Here is a 21,721-nt window from a genome sequence, read left to right as displayed (position 1 = left end):
ATATATATTACTAGGCTAAGTTTCAATTTCACAAGAAAAGGTTCACAAGAACAACCATCAGTATCAAGGGCCTGGCATATTGGTCTGTCCTCTTTCTCTAGGCTGGGATCTCCCTGAGAGCATCAACTCATCTTATCATTGTTTTATGGGCAACAACTAGCACAATACCGGGCATAACACATTTTCTGCAGAATGCTTATTAATAGGAAAAAATACATTTTTGATTAGCCAAGGGTGAAAATAATTTAAAGACATTGCTGAAAAAATGTCTTAATGACCTCAGGCTAATTTTGTATACTTCAGGAAGTGCTGTGGAAGTAGAAAAATGAGAATTATGCTATACATTCTCATCCCACTGGCCTCTCTACTAACAAGCTGGCTGACTTTGGGTAAGTCATTTAGCATCTCTGGACCTGAGTTTTCTAACCTGTATTATTAAAGTTGGTCTAAACAGTTTGTCTCTTACAGTTCTACTGGTCCATTTACACATCCCTCACTTTATATACCTTTCTGGTGTCATAATTAAGTTCATAGTAAAATCACTGCCCAATTTTACTGGCAACTTGTAAAAGCCTAGGAGGACTGCAGAAGTGTGTAAGCTCTTGGCCTTCAGAAAGAGCCCGTGGAAGGATGAGGAGAGAGGGAGGGAGTCTCTCAACAGGTGCTTCTCAATGGGAGGAGGCACTATTGGCTTTGAGGATTGGACAAATCTTGTGTGGGACTGTCCTGTGCAATGTGGGACATTTATTATCCTTGGGCTAGGCTCCAATCTCCAAATATGAAATAGCACCCCCCTCCCTTCCTCCAGTAGTCTTTTCAATAACTAGCACACTCCCGTATATTGCCAACAGCCTTCTTGGAGGGCAGCATTACAGCTTTGAGAATCACCAAAATCCAAGAGATGTGCTTAAATACCCTTAGCCCAGCAGAGAAAGACAGTTTGCAGCAGCTGGTATAATTTTTAATCACTTAGATACCTATAATGATACAAAAATAAAACCCTTCTGTGCCCTCTCTCTCCCAAATAATGTCTTCTCATCCTTCTTCCCCAGAAGTTCTTCTCCTTCCCTGTGGGCCTCCAACCATCCATGTCCACCCAGGAATTGTCTGGGGACACAGGAAATTCCCTTTCCTTCTCTACTGCTGTGGTTTCTTGGAATTATCATACAACTTTCCTTAAAAGCCATCCAGCTGGAAAAGGAAAAAAAGCAAGGAGATGGCATAAAGGATAGAACGGAAAACTTGACTATGGTCAAATCTAGTCAAGAGTTGGTTACAGTGGTGCTTTCCATGATCTAGAAAAATAAAAAGGTGTTTCAGCTTCTTACTATATAAATTAAATGTTTCAACCTCCCATTTCCAAGCTGTGACCCCTAAACTTTCTATCTTTCATCTCCCTGGATCTATAAACTTTATCTCTTCTTTAACTGGGTATTTCCTGTGGACAACCGCACAGTACCTTGAACAGAACTTATCTCCACAATGTGTATTGCATATCAAATTGCCCTACTTTTACTTAACCTTTGAGCTTCAACACCTGGGGGAGAGGAAGGGAGGGGGATGTCACTGGTCATGAGTTCCTAGGAGAGTTAGTGATGCAGAGCTCAGCCCCAAAGTCAGCTCAGAGGAGAGACTGGAAGGGCTTGGGCCTGAGAAGTCTGGGCTTGGCAAAAGGAACCAGTGGAAGTAGAAAAACAATAGTGAAAGGTCAAGTGTTGATTGTTAACGTATGTCTTCTGGTCTTCTCCTCCATTCCACTGTCAATTCCTGGAGGTAAGAGATGTTTTGTTCACCACTGCATCCCCCATGCTCAGCCCTGCACCAGGCACACAACAGTCTTCAGTCTCTTTGGCGGTCTTTCCATATTCAATTTGAAAAGCTCTGGGATATTTCTTAACATATGGTAAGAACATTCCACCAGAAACACTTTCCCTTTTCAAATATTGGACTCTGTTTCATCCTTTAGCTCACAGCTTAAATGTTAGTTCCTTGAAGAACCCTATCTCTATTTAAAGTAAATTAGACACACACTGAAACACAGAGGTGAAAGCATCCTGATTATTTTCTTCATAGCACTTATGATTATTCGTACTTATTTATTGGTTTGTTTCTTGTAGAACTCCTCCACTTGACAGTAAGTTCTAGAAAGAGAAAATCCATATTCGTTATTCATTATTGCAGCTCCAGCAACTAGCATACCTGAGGCATACAATAGATAAAGGTCAAGAGAACAAAAAAATGAATATATGCAACCAGGATTTAATAAACCTATAGAGCATTTTAATTCTATTTATATGAGTATTTAGTATATAATAAAGGTGGCACTTTAAGCCTGCAAAGAAAAGATGAATTGTTTAATAACTACCTATCATCGACTGAATAGCCATTTGGAAACACATGAAACTGAATCTCTTCCTTCCTTGCTCTTTATATCAAAATCAATTCCAAATGTATCAAAGATTTAAGCATTTAAAAAATGAAGCCATTAAAAGAATTCAAAGAAATGGTACAAAAAGTTTTAATCATCTTAATTCAGTAAATATTTTTCTAAGTAAGGCAAAAAGGAAAACACAGCATAAAAACTCACACCTTCTTTATACACATATACACACTCAAACCATAGCAACTGAGACAAACAATGAATTGGGAAAGACAATTGTTACATTACACAAAGACCTATATTTTAGTACAAATAAAGTGTTTTTACAAATCAATAATGAAAAGACTAATACTCCAAAAGAAAAAGGACAATAAAAAGCAGATGACAGAAAAATACATATAAATGGCTTTTTTAAGACACGAACGGTACATAAATGCAATGAATGCGCCACAATGATGAAAGAGGTTGTTGATGTGGGAGGAGTGGGGGGGTTGGGGTGTGAGGTATGAGGGAACTTCTTATATTTTTTAATGTAACATTTTTTTTGTGATCTATGTATCTTTTCAAAAAAAGACAATTTAATAAAGAAAAAAATTATTTTAAATGGCTACTGATTTTTAAAAATGAAAAGAATATAAGTTAAAGCAATGAGATAATCATTTTTCACCTTTGAAATTGGCAAAATTGAAAACCTTGATGATACTTAGTGTTGGCTAGTAGTGGGGAATCAGACACTGGCATATTCAGGTAGGAGGCATAAACTCTGGAAGTCATCCCATGGGTAAGCTGATCTGTGAGTGTGGTCCAGCATTTTATGTCTGTGAAGGAAAACTGGACAACAGCTATCAGAATTTTAAATGCACATGCTCTCTGACCCAGGACTATTCTGGAATATTCTAAGATTATATTCTACAGATTAACACACAAACCTATAGATGTGTATATGAGGACATTCGTGTCAGCATTTTTGTAAACGCAAAAGACAACCCAAATGATCTTCGGTAGGGGACTGATTAAATAAGGTTTGTTTCAGAGTTGAAAACCAATGTGCCAATCTGGCTCTTTAGTATATGTAATATGCAAGTATGGAACAGACACCATTGCACCAATAGGCCAGAGATAGATAGATAGAAAGACAGACAGACAGACAGAAAGAAAGAAAAGCAGAGAGACGAACAGAAATGCTTGTATATGCATAGACCATTTCTGGAAGGACTCACAAGAAACTTCTGGGAGAAAGGACTGGGATATCCAGTAGTCTAACATTTCATGATATACTTTGTATTAGAAAATAACATTGACTATTTGCATATAATACCTTTTTCATTTAAAAACTGGTTAAATTGTAAAAATGACGATTTTGGCATAATGCAATGTAGCCTCTGGAAAGATTCTGTCTAATAATATAGCACTGTCAGTAAACAGTAAGATTGTTCAATGTATTTGGTTAATGGTTTTCTTATGAAAAGGTATAAAATTTTAAATGAACACCCAGCATATAAAAGAAAACTCAGCAATCCAGAAGTGTGACAGGTTTAGCCTTTTAGCTGTAAAATAGTTATCCAATTTAGCCTAAACTTTATTTATTAATGAACATTTTATTTTAACGAAATAGCCTACCAACACAGTTTGGGCAGTGTGTTCATTTGTAGCTATTGCCACTCCCTGCCCATCCCCAACAATGTATTCAAAATCCATACCAAAAGTTACTTATTAAACTCAGGAGATATTATGCCCTGGGAAAACCATGATAAGCTATGCCAGTAGGACAACTGATCTCTTAATGAAATATAGACAACTATCTCAGAAAAACGAAAATGGGCAATCGTCATGTAAGTATTCATTACCTTTGCAAATCAAGCAAATGAAGTTTTAATTTTGGTTTGCATATGGAGAAATTTAGACTATGAAAACATGTTTGAAAATTTTATACCATAAGGCTATGATTACTTTTATTATTGGTTTTAACAACAGCAAACCATGCTTTTAAAATGCATTTGATGTATGTTTTCTTCATCAGCCTAAATTCTCTTAGGAGGGATGACGGAGATATGTTTAAAACAATGTCGTAAACAATGCCTTGCAGAGAGGCAGAGGGTTATTATGTGCATGTGGAATGTATGACTTACACTGTTAGTTTATAGCAAAGTCACAGCAAACTTCTTAGACTGTACCCATTCAGAGTTTCGTAGGAAGGATAAGTTCATGCTGCAAATTATCAGTAGAGCAAGATCTGAAATACTCCTATGAGGTCAAATGGAAACATTCCAACGTCATTTCTAAACAGCATCAAACATCCAGATGTTTGGAAATAACCATAGGATGGAATTAATATTTTACATTTCTTCCAAAATATCTAGGCTCCTACGAATAGCATATCTATAAATGGTTAATGACTAAAAGTAGATTAACACATTACCGTTTGGAAGCAACTATTCATGAGACAGACCAGAGTTGATTGAATCTTGACTTCATTGAAATATATATATTTAAAGCTGTTGCAGTAAGAATTTTTAGTAGGTTTCACTCCACATACTATAGCTTCCCATGGCAAGAACAATTTGTGCATACATTAGGATTAAAGAGAATAAAACTCCAAAATTTTCTATAAACTATACCTTTGGTAATAAGGTGGGGTTTTTTATTTATTGCTTTGGTTGGTTTGGTTTGGTTGGTGTTTTACCTTTGCTATATGTTAAACCTGAACTCAGACGTTTGCAAACCTACAAATATTTTCTTCAGCATTATTTGTTTCCCTACATTTCTTTTTCTTACCGTTTTCTTTAGAGAGGCATTATTTTAAAAACCATCTGTAAATATTCATGATTATGAGCCATCCCTTCAGGGTATCTTTGTGAGAAACTAAAACCTACTTTAGAAATACTTCTGCCGGTAGCAAAGGCCCTTGGGTACAGTCATTTCCTGCACTGGCAGCTTAGGGAGACCATCTGGCCTTTGGAAAATCACCCCCACGCCCAGCCTTTTTACGTCTTTCTTTTTTGAATCCTCAGAGCCAGTCTTACTCCCTCCCAGAGTGCAGTCAGCAGGTGCCCAGAGGGAGGCCCCTGCCCTCGGCCGCAGTGCAGCCTCTCAGCCATACCTCAGGGAGCGCAGACACAGAGGCCGGACAGCCCGTAAGCACTTTCCTTTCCCTCCAAATTATGGGTGTGATGGGCCCTGTCTGATGTTACCCACCAGTGACCTGTCACAGGGGACCCTCTCCAGTTCTCCAATCCGAACATTTCATCATCAGCCCTTCCTTCCAAGCAGGGAAATCTTTCGCTGGAAAATGTTTGTTACAGTATTTGCTGCTAAAGTAAGAACAAAAGCTTCTAGGGGCCCCACTTACATTCCCAATGGTGTCCGGGTCACTGAGCCTTAGAACTGAGGGCACGAGGCCACACCCCAGCCACCAGGACACTTGCGAAAATAGCAGTGGAATTTAGAACGTGCAAGAGGAATGAATGCATTCTAAAACGGTCTTTCAAACTGAGCAAATACAGAACCCTTTTAAAAGACAAAAAAAATCTTGTCCTCGTTAATGACTTAAATTACTTGAATTAGAAAGTTGCTTGCTTGTGTATAAACTTAAAAGTAGGATGCTTATTGTTTTAGAGCCACTACATAACCAAAACAAACTTATCAGTTAAATAAAGAAAAATAAAAGCCAATGATGCTCAAACTTTACTGCCTTAGTGTAATAGACAATATTATTTTGCTGAGACTAAAGAAATACACTCAATGTAAAAATAGCCTGATAGCTACAATACTGTTTTTTTGTTTTTGTTTTGCTTTGGTTTTTAGTTCCAGCATGTCTAAAGTATGGTGCAGTGGGTGACTTCTTATACTCCCACTAACCTACTGAGGTTACTTTTGTTTGTACAACTCCCTGTAATGCTTCTCTTGGCTCAAATGCATGATTTTCAGTGCCTCCCTCTGTCCACTATTCTTTTATCATTTGCCTACAGCAATTAAAGTATGGCCGTTTGGCACGTACGCAAAGAAATATGAACACAAATGCAGCCATTGAAACCATGTGCCAGCACTCTGTCATCGCAATGATCCAGTATGCTTTAGAGTAATATTTTAGGTTATTATCAGCATAAAAGACACTATTTTTAAAGCCTCATAGAAAAGTCTAGAATTCCCAAGAATATGTCCCCAGGCCAGGGCCCACAGATAATTATTTGAAAAATATTGCTCTAAAGCCAACAGAATATTAGCCAGGAAATTATATTTTCTAAGGTACAGTGCTATAGAAGCCTAGCCAATCCTGAAAATGGAGTTACTTTTTGCCTTGTGTTTCTCCCAGTTCTCTTTCCATCGTTAATGACATTTTCCATCTGAAGACCTAATGTTTGTGACTAACCTATTTGGCACAGGAATCACTGAGATACTGGGTTCCATCATTTTCTAAATCACATATTGTTCAGAGTTCACTTAGCTGGAGGACAAGTTCTTGTGGTTCAGTAAGCTTTGCACCTCAGGCAGCTAGACAAAATAAAAATAAGATCCACAGAAGAATATGCTTACGTTCAGTAGATGACTCCTTTATTTTGTACTATTGTTGTGATGGTTGTCAAGGAAATCACCACCTAGAGGGGAGTAGACATTAATATTGAAATATCTTTACTGTGAAAGTATGGCTGCAGAATGTGGACAGGATGATGGGGAGGGAGCAAGATTTAGAGGAGTGATTGATAAGTGTGGAAATAATCACAAACTCAAGAGGACTCACGAATTCTGGGAAATTGTTTGCAAGGCTGATTAACAAGCTCTAGAAAGGACCACAGCCTTGCTGCTCAAGTGTGTTCCCTTGAATGGTAGCAGCATTTGCATTGCATGGACAATTGTTACAAATGCAGGATCTCAGGTCCCACCCAGACCTACTGAATCAGAATCTGTACTTTAACAAGATCCCTGAAGAGATTCTTAGGCACATTAAAGTTTGAGAGGCACTGGACTAGAGCACAGGTTCTTGGACTCGAGTACAGGTTCTCAAACTTGCCTATCCATTGGAATGTCCTGGGAAGTTCTGAAAACCACGGATGCCTGGGTTCCACCCCAAGGGTTTTGATTCCATTGGTCTGGTGGTTGGCCTGGGTATCTGGATTGGTAAATGCTCCCCAGTTGAATCTAATCATGCAGCACAGTTTGAAAAACTGACCTGGAACACATCACTATCCTGACGAGAACACTTCCGCACACTGCAACAAAGGCAGGTGTCATTCTGAGTGGCCATAAATGAAAACTAATTTGTAAATGTTAGAACATCTGCTTAGCGATCTGCCATGGTGTTTAAGAGCAACATTAAGCTTATGACTTGCTTGTGCCAATATTTAGCCAATATAAATCTTGTCTAAAATGGAAAACAGCTTGGGACTTGTAGCAGGTAGATAAAACCCAGGTCAGCTCTGATGATAATGGATTGCTACTTGATAGGTAGAGAATAGCATCTGATCTTCTGAGTAGAGAAAGGAGGCTCGGGGGTGAGGGGACAGGTAAAAATGGGACTGGACACTCAGGGTAACAGCAGCTATGGTTTTAACCAAGGTGGTACATCAAGCTGTGATCCCCTAACCTAAAGGAACCATACTGAACCCTAAACAGAAGCCTGCTTAGACCATGCCATTGTATCTCCCTTAACAGAAAATCTTTTATCTCATAAAATAAGCCCATCAGAACACCACCATGAGTATGGGAGGGAACGGAAAGGGCCTCTGATGTCAAAACACGACATTCACTTTATTTGCTACCTTTATTTAAAGACCAGTCTCTAATTAAAGTCTAGCTTCATTTTAGACCCAAATTACACCATCTGGCCTGTTGGGTTTCTTGTCTATAGTAGACAAGCAGCAGTCATTTTCAATAGGGGGAAAGAAGGCTGCGAGGACCAATACACTGCAGAAGGAAAAGGATTCTGAAGCCAGAGGAGCCAGAGGGGAAGGACTGCCGACATCCCTGAGGCACAGGCAGGTGTCCCTGCTCCACAGCACAGCAAGGGCCCACGCTCCCAGGGCAGAGGGGCTCGCAGGGGGCTCAAAGGTGACCTTCCGAAATGATCAGAATAGCAACTGGCATCGATAGAGCCATACCAACTTCACCTACATTATGCTGTTTAGTCCTCCCCACAATCCTGTTATTATTCCCATTTTAAATATGGGGAAAGTGAGGCACAGAGAAACTGGGTAGTTTTCCAAGGTCACACATTCTAGTAAGAGGTAAAGGATGGATTTGGTTTCAGGTAGAAGTTCTTAACCACGCCTTGGAGTCAATGAAGGCTCATGTTATAAGACCCTGTCAGGATTTCTAAGGCTGTTGAACAGGCCATCATCACTCCTGAGCCTCTCCCTCCCCCAGCCTGCATTGGATGCATCTCCTCAGTGCTCCTGTAAGTCTGTGTATCACTGTTCTACCACATGGTTGTAGAAACACCAGATGAACATCTGCCCCACACTGGACTGCTGGTTCCCTGGGAGTAGGACTGAGTCTTATTCATCTTTCATCCCCCTCACCAACTCAATGCCTAGAACATAGCAAATGCTCCATAAATATTTGATGAATTTACCAATTCATTACATTTTCTTAATGAACCTTATCCAAACAGGTATTTTGCTCATTTTGGAGCCCATTGCTTTAATGCAGTATTTTTTTTCTTTTTTTATGTAAACAAGAAATTTTTTTTTATGTTAAGTCATTGAGACATTGTGGCTTGGGTGTTAGCAAAATATTTTTTTTTTTTTTTTAAAGATTTATTTTTATTTATTTAATTCCCCTCCCCTCCCCCAGTTGTCTGTTTTCTGTGTCTTTTTGCTGCGTCTTGTTTCTTTGTCCGCTTCTGTTGTCGTCAGCGGCACGGGAAGTGTGGGCGGCCCATTCCTCGGCAGGCTGCTCCCTCCTTCGCGCTGGGCGGCTCTCCTTATGGGTGCACTCCTTGCGTGTGGGGCTCCCCTACGCGGGGGACACCCCTGTGTAGCACGGCACTCCTTGCGCGCATCAGCACTGCGCATTTCTTTTTAATATCCCTATTTCCAGGTCATATCCACAGACCAATTTGTGGGCGAGAGTTTTTTAAAACTCCTCAAGTGATTCTAATGTTTATCCAAAGTTGAGAACAATGGGTCTGGTGTCAGGTATCTTTCCATTCTCCCCTCATGAAGGTTTCCTGTCAAGGGGGCAAGATTATGTTCATGCATTCATGTTGATCATCTCATGAGTGAAAAAGAGTGCCTTTCTCTTCATGTACCACTCCCTTATCGGTGAGGAAAAGTTTTCTCAGAAGTCCAAGAAGACATGCCTTTCTATCTCATTGGCCAGCCCTGGTCAAATGCCCATCCCTAGATGAATTACTGGCAAAGTGGAATAGGAAAGGTATGAATCATGATTCATCCCTGGAGCTGGACAAATCAGAGTTCTTTGAGCAAGGAAAAAGGGGCACCTGCTGGGGGGGGACTACAGTTGGTATCTATTGCCAAAAGTGATTAAAATCATAGAACTTAATAAGATATCTCAGGGAGAGGGAATTGAGAAGAAAACAGGCTTAACAATGATTCTTTTAGATGGAAGGGACAGAACCCCAACTCAACTAAAGTACATAGCAAAGGTAAATCGAAGGACTCAAATTACGTTTTCAGCTCTCTGTCTCTTTCTCTGTCTATTCTTTCTATGTGTTGGCTTCATCTCCCCTACTAAAAATGAATTTTTTCTTTTATTGAAGTAGGAAGCAATAGGGGCTGGTGAGATGGAGGGAAGGCCACAGCTAGCTTGGGTACCACAGAGACTTCCACGACCATACATCATTCCATGTAGAGACCTCAAGGGAAAGAGCTTCTTTTCTAAGCATCTATAGATAAAATGTCAGGGAAATTTCTGATTGGCTTGGGTCATGTACCTAAACTTTGGACATCACTGTACCCTAGGTTGGCCTTACCTACCATTGGGAGTAGGAGATACTGCTTTATCATTACTGCTTTCTTATAGCAGTTACTGTTGCTGCTGCCGCTGCTGCTAGATGAACTGAAGTAGAAAAAGAATACAGGGTTAAAGCCCAGGTAGAAAAGCAATAAAATAAATTCACCCTTCAGGTGATAAGTATTTGGACGGTTGTAGTGGAAATGGAATGACAGAGAAAAATGTTAGGAAAACTTTTAGAGAAAGAATTAATAGATTTGGATCCAAGGCAAATTTAGACTCCTACCAGGGGAAAGAATAACCTTCATTGTTTTGATACTGATTGAGACAGAAATTTGCTCAAAGCAAACTTAGTTATTTTCACCTTGTTTCCTCTTCAGCAAATCAGAACTTGTTCACATACTGTTGGTTATGTCCTACTACATAACACCATTTGATGAGATGATGGCCCTGTTCAGTCCCCAATATTTTCTTTTTTCTATTCTGTCTGCCCACTTATCATTGATGCTTGAGAATTCCAGAGGACACTAGCACCCTTTTCTTCCTGCTAGTAATTAATCCCAAGTTTATACTCTCAATGAGTTGGAAACAAACAAAAAGCAGCCTTTGGTAATATCAGAGGAAATGGTTAATTATTTTCTAATGAAAGAAGTGCTTCATTTTTCATAACTCTTGAAGGCATAACTCTTTTCACAGTTGAGTAATAGCCATCATCTCCCCTCAATACCTTAGTCCTCGAGGTCACTTTTGTTAACGCAATATATCAGCAATTGGATATCCGGAAGTTAAATACCCTTCAGAGGTCTTTAACTCGCAAAACAATCTGTGAACAACCTCAAAGCAGAAAGTTATTTTTCCCAATACATAAAATCTTGTTGCCAGGTAATGAATGTTATTCCAACTCTATTAGGAACCCTATGTTCTCCAGTCCAACATAATACTAATGTGCCCCTAAGAATGAGTCGACTGAGAGATGCTATATAGCCCAGTTATCCTGCTGATTTAGGCTGGGATACCCTACAACAATCATGATACAGATAATGAGGCAGGTGGTTGGTGACAGGTTTCCCACTTCATTGGACCAAACTTTTCCTCCTTGTTACCTTATTTCAGTAGTCATCTTTCAAATCTTTCACCTGTGCCATTTGGCAAAAAAAAAAAAATTAAAGAAAGAAAGACATCATGGTCCACTTCTAATCTTACCTTTTATATAACCACGGCAGTTTGCTCTTTGTGACTGGAAGCCTTGCTTTATTTGGTACCTGAGTACCATTTATCACCAGAATTTCAGCTTTCTGAACACCTTTTAGAGTATCAAGTTGGCAGAATTGTTTTAACAATAACAGGCTTTCTCAACCTCAGCACCATGGACATTTGAGATCAGATCATTTGTTGTTTCAATGTGCGCTGCCCTGTGCATTGTAGGATACGTAAGCAGCATCCCACGTCCTTGCCTGCTAGATGCCAGTAGCACACCCTACCAAACCAAAAACAACTCCAGACATTGTCAAATGTCTCCTGGAAGGCAAAATCATCCCAGGTCACTTAAGAACAACTGCATTGGGCACAGACCTCTGATGAGAAAGCAAGGCTAAATAAGACAGGTACAGAAGATGCTGTCTTATGTGGCTGGCTTTCCACCAGCAACCGTGCATTCCTGCCCCCGTGGCCCAGGCACTCCCACATTGACCCCCTCTCTTATCAAGTGGTAAAAGCCATCTCATCTTGAAGGCAGATCCTTGTCCTCCTATTGATAATGGCAGCAGCTGGGAGGCAGCAGCTTTCCCCCACAAGGCTGCTAGCCCACTAGTAACTTCTCATAGCCACAGTAGGAAGGGACTGACTAAAGGCCACCCAGCAACAGGGCTGCTGAGCTGCTGGTTTCCCTGTCTAGATGAGAAAAGCTCACCTGGGCAGACATTGACTGAAATGATCATGAGTTGCCCCTTTGGTCTCCCTCTTATTTACACCTCTGAGTATAACAACCTTGGGGTGCTACATGTTGGTAGAGCATTGAGGATAGATTTCCTTGTTCCTACCCAGCCCCGTACTCACCCTTGACAGGTAAAGAGAACATCAGCATGTGGAACCCAGAAAATGAAGCCTGAGAAAGCTTGTCTTTCTTTTTCTTTTCTTTTTTAAATTAAATTTTATTTTCTTTTTAAAGAAGCTTTAGATGACATAAATGTTACATTAAAAATATAGGGGATTTCAGTATACCCCATTCTTTCCCCCTCCCACACTTCTACCCATTAACAGCATCTTTCATTAGTGTGGTACTTTCGTTGCTACAACTGATGACCACATATTGAAGGATTGCTGCTGACCATGGCCTATAGTTTACATTATGGTTAATACTTCATACCACACAATTTTATAGGTTTTGACAAAATGTATAATGGTCTGTATCCATAATTGCAATGTCATGCAGAACAATTCCAATGTCCCCAAAATGCCCCATGTTACAGCTATTCTTCCCTCTCCCCTCAGAACCTCTGATCTTTATATCAGTGTTACAAATTCTTCCATTACTAGAATAATAATAAGTCTACTTTAGCCCATAGTTGCATTCCCCCTTATGTTTATTTGTTCCTCAATCCTTGAGCATTTGGGGATGGTGATGCCCACTCTACTTCCAAATGAGAGGGGGCTTAGATCCCATGGTGCAGATGGATGAAGCTGTCTTGCTTGCTGTTATAGATACTCTATTTTTTGTCATGGGCATTGTCTGTCATACTTTTGTTAGTTGTACTGGGCAAGTCTGATGAACTGGAAAGTAGGTATTGGTTGCAACTCTGCTGAGAGTTGCTTCTGAACATTTTAAATAGGAATAGTGTTCATTTTAGTTCAGATAAAACCCTCATAAGAGCCATGTATAGGAAAATTATAAATGGATCTAACACCAATACGATGAGGGGATAGGTAATCATATATTCCAAGGTAAGGCCCACTGACAGGGTGCCAAATTCCTGGGGTTGTCTGTCCTGCCTATAGTATCTAGATACTATAGCCCCCCTGCTTGAAGCACTGTTTACTATGGCAGTCAGTGAGATCCTCTTGAGACATGCATAAGCGTAACCTCTGGAATGACCTCCTAAGTCACTTTGGAATCTCTTAGCCATAAGAAGTGATTTGTGGGGAGTGGGTGTAGCTTGGTGGTTGAACACCTGCTTCCCATGTTCGACGTCTGTACCTCCTAAAAACAACAACAACAAGAACAACAAACTTTGTTTGTATTTAATATTTCCCCATTTTGGTCAAGGTCTTTTTCCAAATGCATCACTAGTTGGCACTTGGTAATAATATCTTGGTGCAAGGGAGTCCTGTCCCATGCTGGGGGAAAGGTAGTGCTTTTATATGCTGAGTTTGACTTAGAGAGAGGCCACTTTTGAGCAACAAGGAGACTTTCAGGAGGTAGTCTTAGGCAATGTATAGTACTATGTAAGTTTCCATTTCATGTGAACAAGATTCATAAGTACAAGTATCAATATCAAGGGGCTGGCATATTGGTCTGTCCTCTTTCACTAGGCACTGCCCATGTACCCCAGGGATTCTTACTACTCTATTACAGAATGTAGCAGGACTCCCCAGGATGGGAATTCAATACTCTTTGGGTTATTGTGTGGATCTCTATCTACTAGAACAATACCCATGACAACTTGAACACATTCATATCCTAAAGTGGCATACCTTAGGTGCGCTCCTCCCCATCATCCCCCAGCCACCAACACCTCACAGCTTGTCTTTCTTGAAAATGACCTAACAATACCAATTTTCACAAAAAGATGTTCTTAAAATGCTAATATAAAATATATATATATTTTATAAATAATATAAATATATAAATAAATATATATATATATGTATATATATATATATAAATTAACCCTGGTTTAGGAGAAAGGTCATTTTTCAATCTAAAATTATTCACTCAGTTTTCAGAACATACAAATAGCATATGTAAGTAAATCATATTCAGAAATGATCCAAGTGGATTTTTTCCAACTTTTAGTCTTATTCACCAAATGAAGCAAATATTCCTGCCCTTTTAGAGTGATGGACAAACACTTAATAGTCACTCTTGTAACTTTAAAACTATATCCTTTAAAAGGATGCATCAACAGCAGCAAACAATTCCATGTTCCCAGCACCCCTCTAGGACTGGGCAGAAATCAGACTTCCTAACACACTTTCTTAGCTATCTGGTCTACTCCTTGATTCAAAAGGAATGCAAATCGTTTTCTAAAAAGGTCCAAGTGGGAAAGAGATCTGAGAATGGAGGAATCAACATTGCTATTAGTCAATGTGGAAAATCCCAATTAAAATGGAGAAATAATTGATGGTGAAACACCAAATATTCTTGCAAGATTCAAGCTGTGCTCAAATATACCCAAACAGAGCACACTGAAAAAAGTTTTTTTTCTATTTAGTATTTTTATTTTTCATTCTGACAAGCACTTAAGTAGACTTTGGTTTAAAACCAAAAAAAAGAGCAAGACTTTTAATCAAATTTATTGTCCCAAAGAAACCAAGCCCAAGAAACAATCAACTTAATGGAACCAATATGTCACTAAACACAGTACTCATTTTAAATAAGCAAATGTCCCTATTTTTTCTGTTTCAAATTGCCCATCAATCTCCACTAGTCATGTCTGTGAAATGTCACCAAGATAATTTCTGGCTCTGTATTCATGAACTTAAAGAGTAAAATTCTTTGCATTCATACTAATTGGCTTCAAAGTACAACCAGTTAGAAGTAAAAGAACATTGCCCCGATAGAGAAAGGAGTCCAGATTCTTCCATGATCAAGTAGGTGACCATGGGCTGGTGACTTAACACACATCTATTAAATGAGGGGATTGGATATATTCAATATTTCCCAAACTTGAGTTATAAGTATGACATTCATGATGATTGCCATATATATGTGCCACCACCTGTACTATCAGCTACTTATATTTTCTAAATCCACTTATCTTTTTTAACATAAATAAACTTATATTTAAAGGAAACTCTATATTAGTACCAAAATAGGAAACCAGTATCAGATGACATAATTGTAGGTGACTTTGTAAATAAAATCAAAATAAATATTGTTGCCAGATGAAGGGTCAGATACTGTTTTAGTTTCCCAAGTGATAAAGCAAATGCCACGCAATGGATTGGCTTAAACAATGGGAAGGTAACAATATCTACCACCTAGATTGTTGTGAAGATTAAATCAATTATTATATGTAAATATAGGTGCCAAGCATCTTACCAAGAGCTTTTTTGGTTCTATTACCATCTGTTAGATGGGAAGACAAAGACTTGGAAAGGATGTGTATAGAAAGATAGCATCATGGCATGTTTGATGGGTAGATATCTAAGATCAGGGCGTACCTTGTGTGATCTCAAAGAAGTTTTTTCACCAAACTGAAACTCAGTTTCCCCAACTCTATGATATCCTTAAAATCACACAAGGCAAGTTTAGCTAAAACCATCTACCTTGGCTCAAGGTAACAATGAATGATGGTAAAGGAAATTGCTGGACTGAGGACAATTCAGGATGTCCAAGGCTCTCTCCTGCACAACCTTTACCTGTCTCCATTTTGCTTCTGCTTAATAAGCCAATAAGGCCACTCCCTGGTTTAATCCTGGTCCTTGATTTTATCTGCTCATGCCAGCTCCAATGGCAGCCCTCTTTAGATCAGTGTGCAAACAGCCCTCTGTCCTCTGTTCCCCAGCATTTCTGAAGAGCCCTCCTGGATCAGAGCCTGGATACTAAGCAACCACTATCAAATATTTACTGAGCAGAGTACAGCAAGTCAGGATTTCTGGAGAACTGCAATGGAAATAAAAAGCATCAAAATACCACTTCCTCTACATTTTGATAAAACTTCAGAGTAATTACAACCTTACATCATTGTGCATCACCTCCAACCTGCCACCAACCTAGTAGTTCCTCTAACCTGACACATACCACCTGAATAGGTGCCACCCCTCTGTCTTGGTGTCCCAAGTTTGCTGCAAAGTACCACAAACTTGGTGGCATAAAACAGCGGAAATTTATTCTTTCACAGAACTGTAAGACTAAAGTCTGAAATCAAGGGGTCAGCAGGGCCACCTTTTCTCAGGGCTCTAGGGAAAAGTCCTTCTTTCTCTTCCCTGGTGGTGACTAGCAATCCTTGGCATTCCATGGCTCTTAGCTGCTTAACTCCAGCCTCTGTCTCCATCTTTACTTGGCTTTCTCCACTATGTCTATCTATGTCTCTTCTCCCCTTCTAGGAAGGACACCCGTCATATTGGACTAATGGCCCACCCTCCTCCAGTATGACCTGATTTTTTTTATTTTAAGGAGGTACCAGGGATTGAACCCAGGATCTTGTACATGGGAAGCAGGCATTCAACCACTGAGCTATACCTACTCCCCAATGAGAGCTGGTTTTTTCATTTGTTTGCTTGTTTTGTTTTTAGGAAGTACTAGGGTTCAAACCCAGAACTTCGTACGTGGGAAGCAGGCACTTAACTATATCCACTTCCAGTATGACCTCATTTTAACTTAACTCATTCTATCTATGATGCCCCTATTTCCAAATAAAGTCACATTCACGGGTACTGGAGTTTGGACTTTAACATATCTTTGTGAGAGGCGCAGTTCAACCCATAGCTCTCAATTTGCAGAAGAGGCAACTAAAGCTAAAAGAGAGTAATCACCTTGCCCTAGGTCATACAACTAGGGAGGGGCAAAGGAACAGGTAGATGCGAATCCAGGGTCCACACTTCTTATTATGTCAAGTTTAGTGATAAGATGTTTGCCACATGGTGGTGATACTGAACAAAAGTGGTTTCTGTTCTCCTGATGTGTTGTTAAAGCCAATTCCTGAGACACTGGGGTTTCAAAGAAAGAGCTTATTTGGTTGCACAAAGAAGCGTATTGGCCTAATGGCCCAAAACTGCCTCTTGAATCTGTAGAAATTCTAATATTTTATAACATCAGGGTTCTTAATAACTGGGTGGAGCTGAACACAGGTTCATTCATTAAAAAACATTAAAGGGCTGAACAGGATGGCATGAGTACGGTACCAAACCAGGGTCAGTCACAAGATTTGGGACAGGGGATATAAACAGGGGTGGGTGGAGTGGTTACCACCCTGACAGTAAGCATACACAAGGGGGAACCTAATCCATAAACAAGGGTTAATTCAGTCTAGAACCTAGTCTATAAACAGGGTAAGGTCAATCTAGAGTTAGCAGCACAAAGGTAAGCATACACAGTGTGAGGCTAAGTCTAGAATAACTGTGAACAGGGGTTAGACCACTCTAGCAAGCTTCAGTAAGGTCAGGTATTAACCTTCTGCTATTTTATACTATAAAGGCATCTATATAATGCTTTAGCAATCACAATGATTTGTTCATTCTTAACCCTCGATTACAGCAGCACAGTGCGCGGTCATATCTAGATCACAGTCTTAGCAAGCATCCTATCACAGTCTCTCCCTGAAATGTCTTTCTCCCACTCCCACTCCCACTCCCATCCCTACCCTTTTTCCTTTGCTGGCCTAACTCGCACAAAGGTCAACTCTTCCATGAAAATTCTTTGTCCTCTCAGCTACTTGTACCAAAGTGCTTAGGATATCATCAGGCAATTGTCATTTATCTATTCACATGTCTTGTTCTCTGGGGACAAGGACTGCTCCTTAGATCATTCTGTCCCCTTATCTACACTAGTGCTTAGCACAGAACAGCTACTTAATGCTTGTTTGTGGAAGGAAGAAAAGGGGAGGTAGGAAAGAAAGGAAGAGAGAAAGGAGGAGAGGCAAGGGAGAGTGAGGAATTATTCGGAGGAGAGTCCAATTAGCCTCCTCCTTTTTAATTAATTTCCAAGTTTTTTATGAAACAGTACATTCTTAGTTTCCAGACTTGATGCTATCCAAATAGAAAATGAGGATCCAAGAACTGATCATACTTAGGCTGTGCCGTGGAAAACCTTGGTTACTACGTAATGCAGAAAGCAATCAATTTGCAAACCACATCCTGCCGCTAACTCCTTTACAAACTCCTTCCCCAGAATTTGCTGCAACCTGGAGGAAGAGTCTCCTAAAATGTTCATTTCTATCGTAAGAGTTAAAACTTCCTTGAATTGGACTGGGATGGAGGCATTTGATCTGGTGTCTGTTTTTCCATTCTAACCCTTCCGGCTGGAGGTATCAGCAACTTGATACCAGAACTGACCTTCCCCCAGGGTGGTTGAAGCGCTGGAGCAGGGACATCTCTGAATCATTTCACAGTCGGTGTTTTCAGCCTTCTCTCTGCCCAGGTGACACTACTTGCTAGGCTCATAGGATCTAAATTTATTTTCCAGATCTCCTCCCATAAGAAAAATAGATCATTTCCTAGTTTTAGATGAAGGAGCATAGAGACACAAGAAGTGACACGTAGACATGACAGCAGGAAGAAATGCCTCTCATGGAGTTCATAGTATTTGCTTCCGTTTTTGAGCTTGGGGTCCTGGGCATGACACTAAGCACATGGCCTGGGTGCTGTTGAACAGTCACACCCCAGGAGGTGTGCATTATCACGCTTGTCACACGAGACAACTTACAAAGGGACTTGATCCCCGTTTGCTCAGTCTCCACAACCTGAACTTTTAACTCTGCCGCCTTGTATGAAATGTGCTTGTGAACGCCAAGTTGCAGGTTTTCTATGCAAAATATCCTTCCTGTACTGTTTACAAGGTGAAAACACCTTATCAGGAGAGGGTGTGAAATATTCTGGAGAGCTCATAGAGAATACATCTCCAGCAAATATTACTCGTTTACATTTATTAAGCACAAGTTGTCTGTTAGGCTTTTTTTTAGGTGCGTAGTATGAATTACTTCACTAAAATTCTCACAGCACCCCATAAGATAGGCACCATGGTCTCCATTTTACAAACGAGGAAACCACAACACAGAGGGTACATAATTTGCCCAAGGCACACTGTTAATAAGCAGTTGTGCTGGAATTCAAATCGGGTGAGAAACCAGGTCTTAATCTTGACTGTTAGGTTCTCAAAGGCTACTTGTTGTAAGCATGATGTTGTTTGGGGCATGTGCAGAACATACATAATTCCCCAAACTTTTAAAATTAAAATATGCAGATTTGAAAATCAATATATCATTACAAGACAAACAAAAAAAAGGCCAAGAGATCTCTCAAAGAATAAGGGAAGGATTAGGATTTATGTAGCTCCTCTAGGCATCTGTCAGTTGAAATGTTATCTCATGTGAGCCTCTAATCTTGCAAGATAGGCACTCTCCCAGTTTAAAGGTGAGGAAATGGTGCCTTAGAGATAAAGGCCCAAGTTCACATGGGTGACCAAGGTCAGAACCAGCATTCAAGCCTGGGTCCACGTAGCAGCAAGGCTTGGACTTCTGAAATAACTTTTTTATCATTAGAGAAGTTACAAGTTTACAGAAAAATCATGCAGAAAATAAGAGTTCCCCTGTGTAACCCCACACACATACACACACATACATACACACACATGCACAGTTTTCCCTATTATTAACATTTTGCATTAGTCTGGTGCCTTTGTTACAACCGATGAATTGTAATTTAATTATTCAATATTATTATAATTATACTATTAACTATAGTCCGTGGTTTATATTAGGTTTCAGCATTTGCGTTTTGTAGTCCTGTGTTTTTTAAATGTTTATTGTAGTAAAATATATACAACATAAAATTTCCCCTTTTAAGCACATTGAAATACATAATTCAGTTGTGTTAATTATATTCACAATGGTGAATTACCATCACCACTATCCATTACTAAAACTTTTCCAACACCCTAAATAGAAACTCTGTATCAATTAAGAATTAACTCCCCATTCCCTATGTATTAATCAGCCAAAGGGGTGCTGGGGCAAAAATACCAGAAATCTGTTGACTTTTATAAAGGGTATTTATTTGGAGTAGAAGCTTATAGTCACAAGGCTCTAAAGAATCCAACTCAAGGTTACTTAAGAGGTACTTTCTCACCCAAAGTCTATCGTCATGTGTTGATACAAGATGGTAGACAATGTCTACAAGGGTTCAGCCTTCCTCTTAAGGCTCTGTGGTCCCAGCTTCTTCTGATCTCAGCTGTAGGTTCGTCTCTCTTCCCAGGACTTGTTTCTTTCTGGGCTCACCTGCTCTGTTCTCTTCACAAGGTCAGCTATAGATTATCAGGCTCATCTCTCTTCCCTGGGCCATAGTATTCTGTCTGCTGAGCTGTCTCTCTTCCTCTGTGTTCTCCTTCTCTGTTCATTTACTTCTGTGTGAGCATCTGTTTTTATCCCCAAGGGAGTTGGGACTCAACACTGAGTTGTACTCTAATGACATGGTTAGATCAGAACCCTAATCTTAACATAATTAAATCAGACATCTCAAATGAATCTAATACAATCAAAGGGTTATTACACCCAAGGAACCAACCAATTTATAAACATAATCTATATTTCTATTTGGAATTTATAAATAATGTCAAACTGCTACACCTACCCTGCCCATGTCCCTTGGTAATCTGTATTTTAGTTTATGATGCCAAATTTGCTTATTCGAATTATTTCATACCAGTTAAATCGTTGTGCTTTTACATCTGGCTTATTTCATCCAACATGATGTCTTCAGGGTTCATCCATGTTGTTGCATGTATCAGAACTAAATTCTTTATACAGTTGAATAATATTTCAGCACATTTATATACCACATTTTGTTTATCCATTAATCTGTTGATGGATACTTGGGTTGCTTCCATCTTTTGTAAATCGCTTTGACCCCATAAAATTGACATTTTAATAATATTTATTCTTCCAGTTCATGAACACAGAATATTCTTCCACTTATTTAGGTCTTCTTTGACTTTCTTGATCCAGCACTTACCCAGTTACTGCAATGCTGTAACTGTTTTCCAGAGTTTTGAGGAAGATGGCTCAGTCAGTTTTTGATAGTTGTTTAAAGCTTCTGTGGGGGAATGGCACCCTGGAGCATCTTAGGCTGTCATTTTGTTCAATCAGAAGTCCTGAAATCTTTTTTATTAACATCTCTCAATTGCTTATTTGTACCATCCTTTTTATGTTTCCTGAATATCAGTGCAAGCAGTATTAAAAAATAAAATAAAACAAAAGAAGTACTGTTGCTCTGCCTCTATGATGCCTTATAGTTGAACAAGTGTCCTATCTGTGTATAAATGCATATTCACCAACCCTCACACTTTGCTGTCCCCATCCCACTTCATACCTATTTGGTGTCTTTCTCACATTCCTGCAAATCTGTTTTACTTCAAAGTTCTGCTCAGTACCTCCAAGTTTCAAAAACTAAATGTCCTGTTTGGAAAACATGTCTGAGGCCCTAAAATCAACTTCCTGTCCCACAAACAGTAAACAATGGATGAAGAATGTCAGGTCCATATACATTCCAGAAGTT

The 21,721-nt window shown here is 39.6% G+C and overlaps 1 protein-coding gene across 2 annotated transcripts in view; it reads left to right on the top strand.

Annotated features, from left to right (window-relative positions):
* The first annotated feature begins 4,123 nt into the window (after positions 1 to 4,123).
* Positions 4,124 to 21,721, top strand: part of ANXA13 (annexin A13) — a 52,698-nt gene continuing 35,100 nt past the window's right edge. The window contains exons 1-2 of one of the 2 annotated variants that reach the window (XM_004469463.5): positions 4,138 to 4,212; positions 5,392 to 5,514. In XM_004469463.5, coding sequence (XP_004469520.2) covers positions 4,198 to 4,212; positions 5,392 to 5,514 — 138 coding nt within the window. In that variant the 5' untranslated portion in view covers positions 4,138 to 4,197. Of the gene's footprint in view, positions 4,213 to 5,391; positions 5,515 to 21,721 lie in introns of both variants that reach the window. The other variant, XM_004469464.4, reaches the window with a different exon arrangement.

The sequence above is a fragment of the Dasypus novemcinctus genome, chromosome 14, assembly GCF_030445035.2.
Source record: "Dasypus novemcinctus isolate mDasNov1 chromosome 14, mDasNov1.1.hap2, whole genome shotgun sequence".
NCBI classification, from domain to species: Eukaryota; Metazoa; Chordata; class Mammalia; order Cingulata; family Dasypodidae; genus Dasypus; species Dasypus novemcinctus.
Note: the sequence above shows the minus strand (reverse complement) of the source record. Positions and strands in the feature narration are given on the sequence as shown.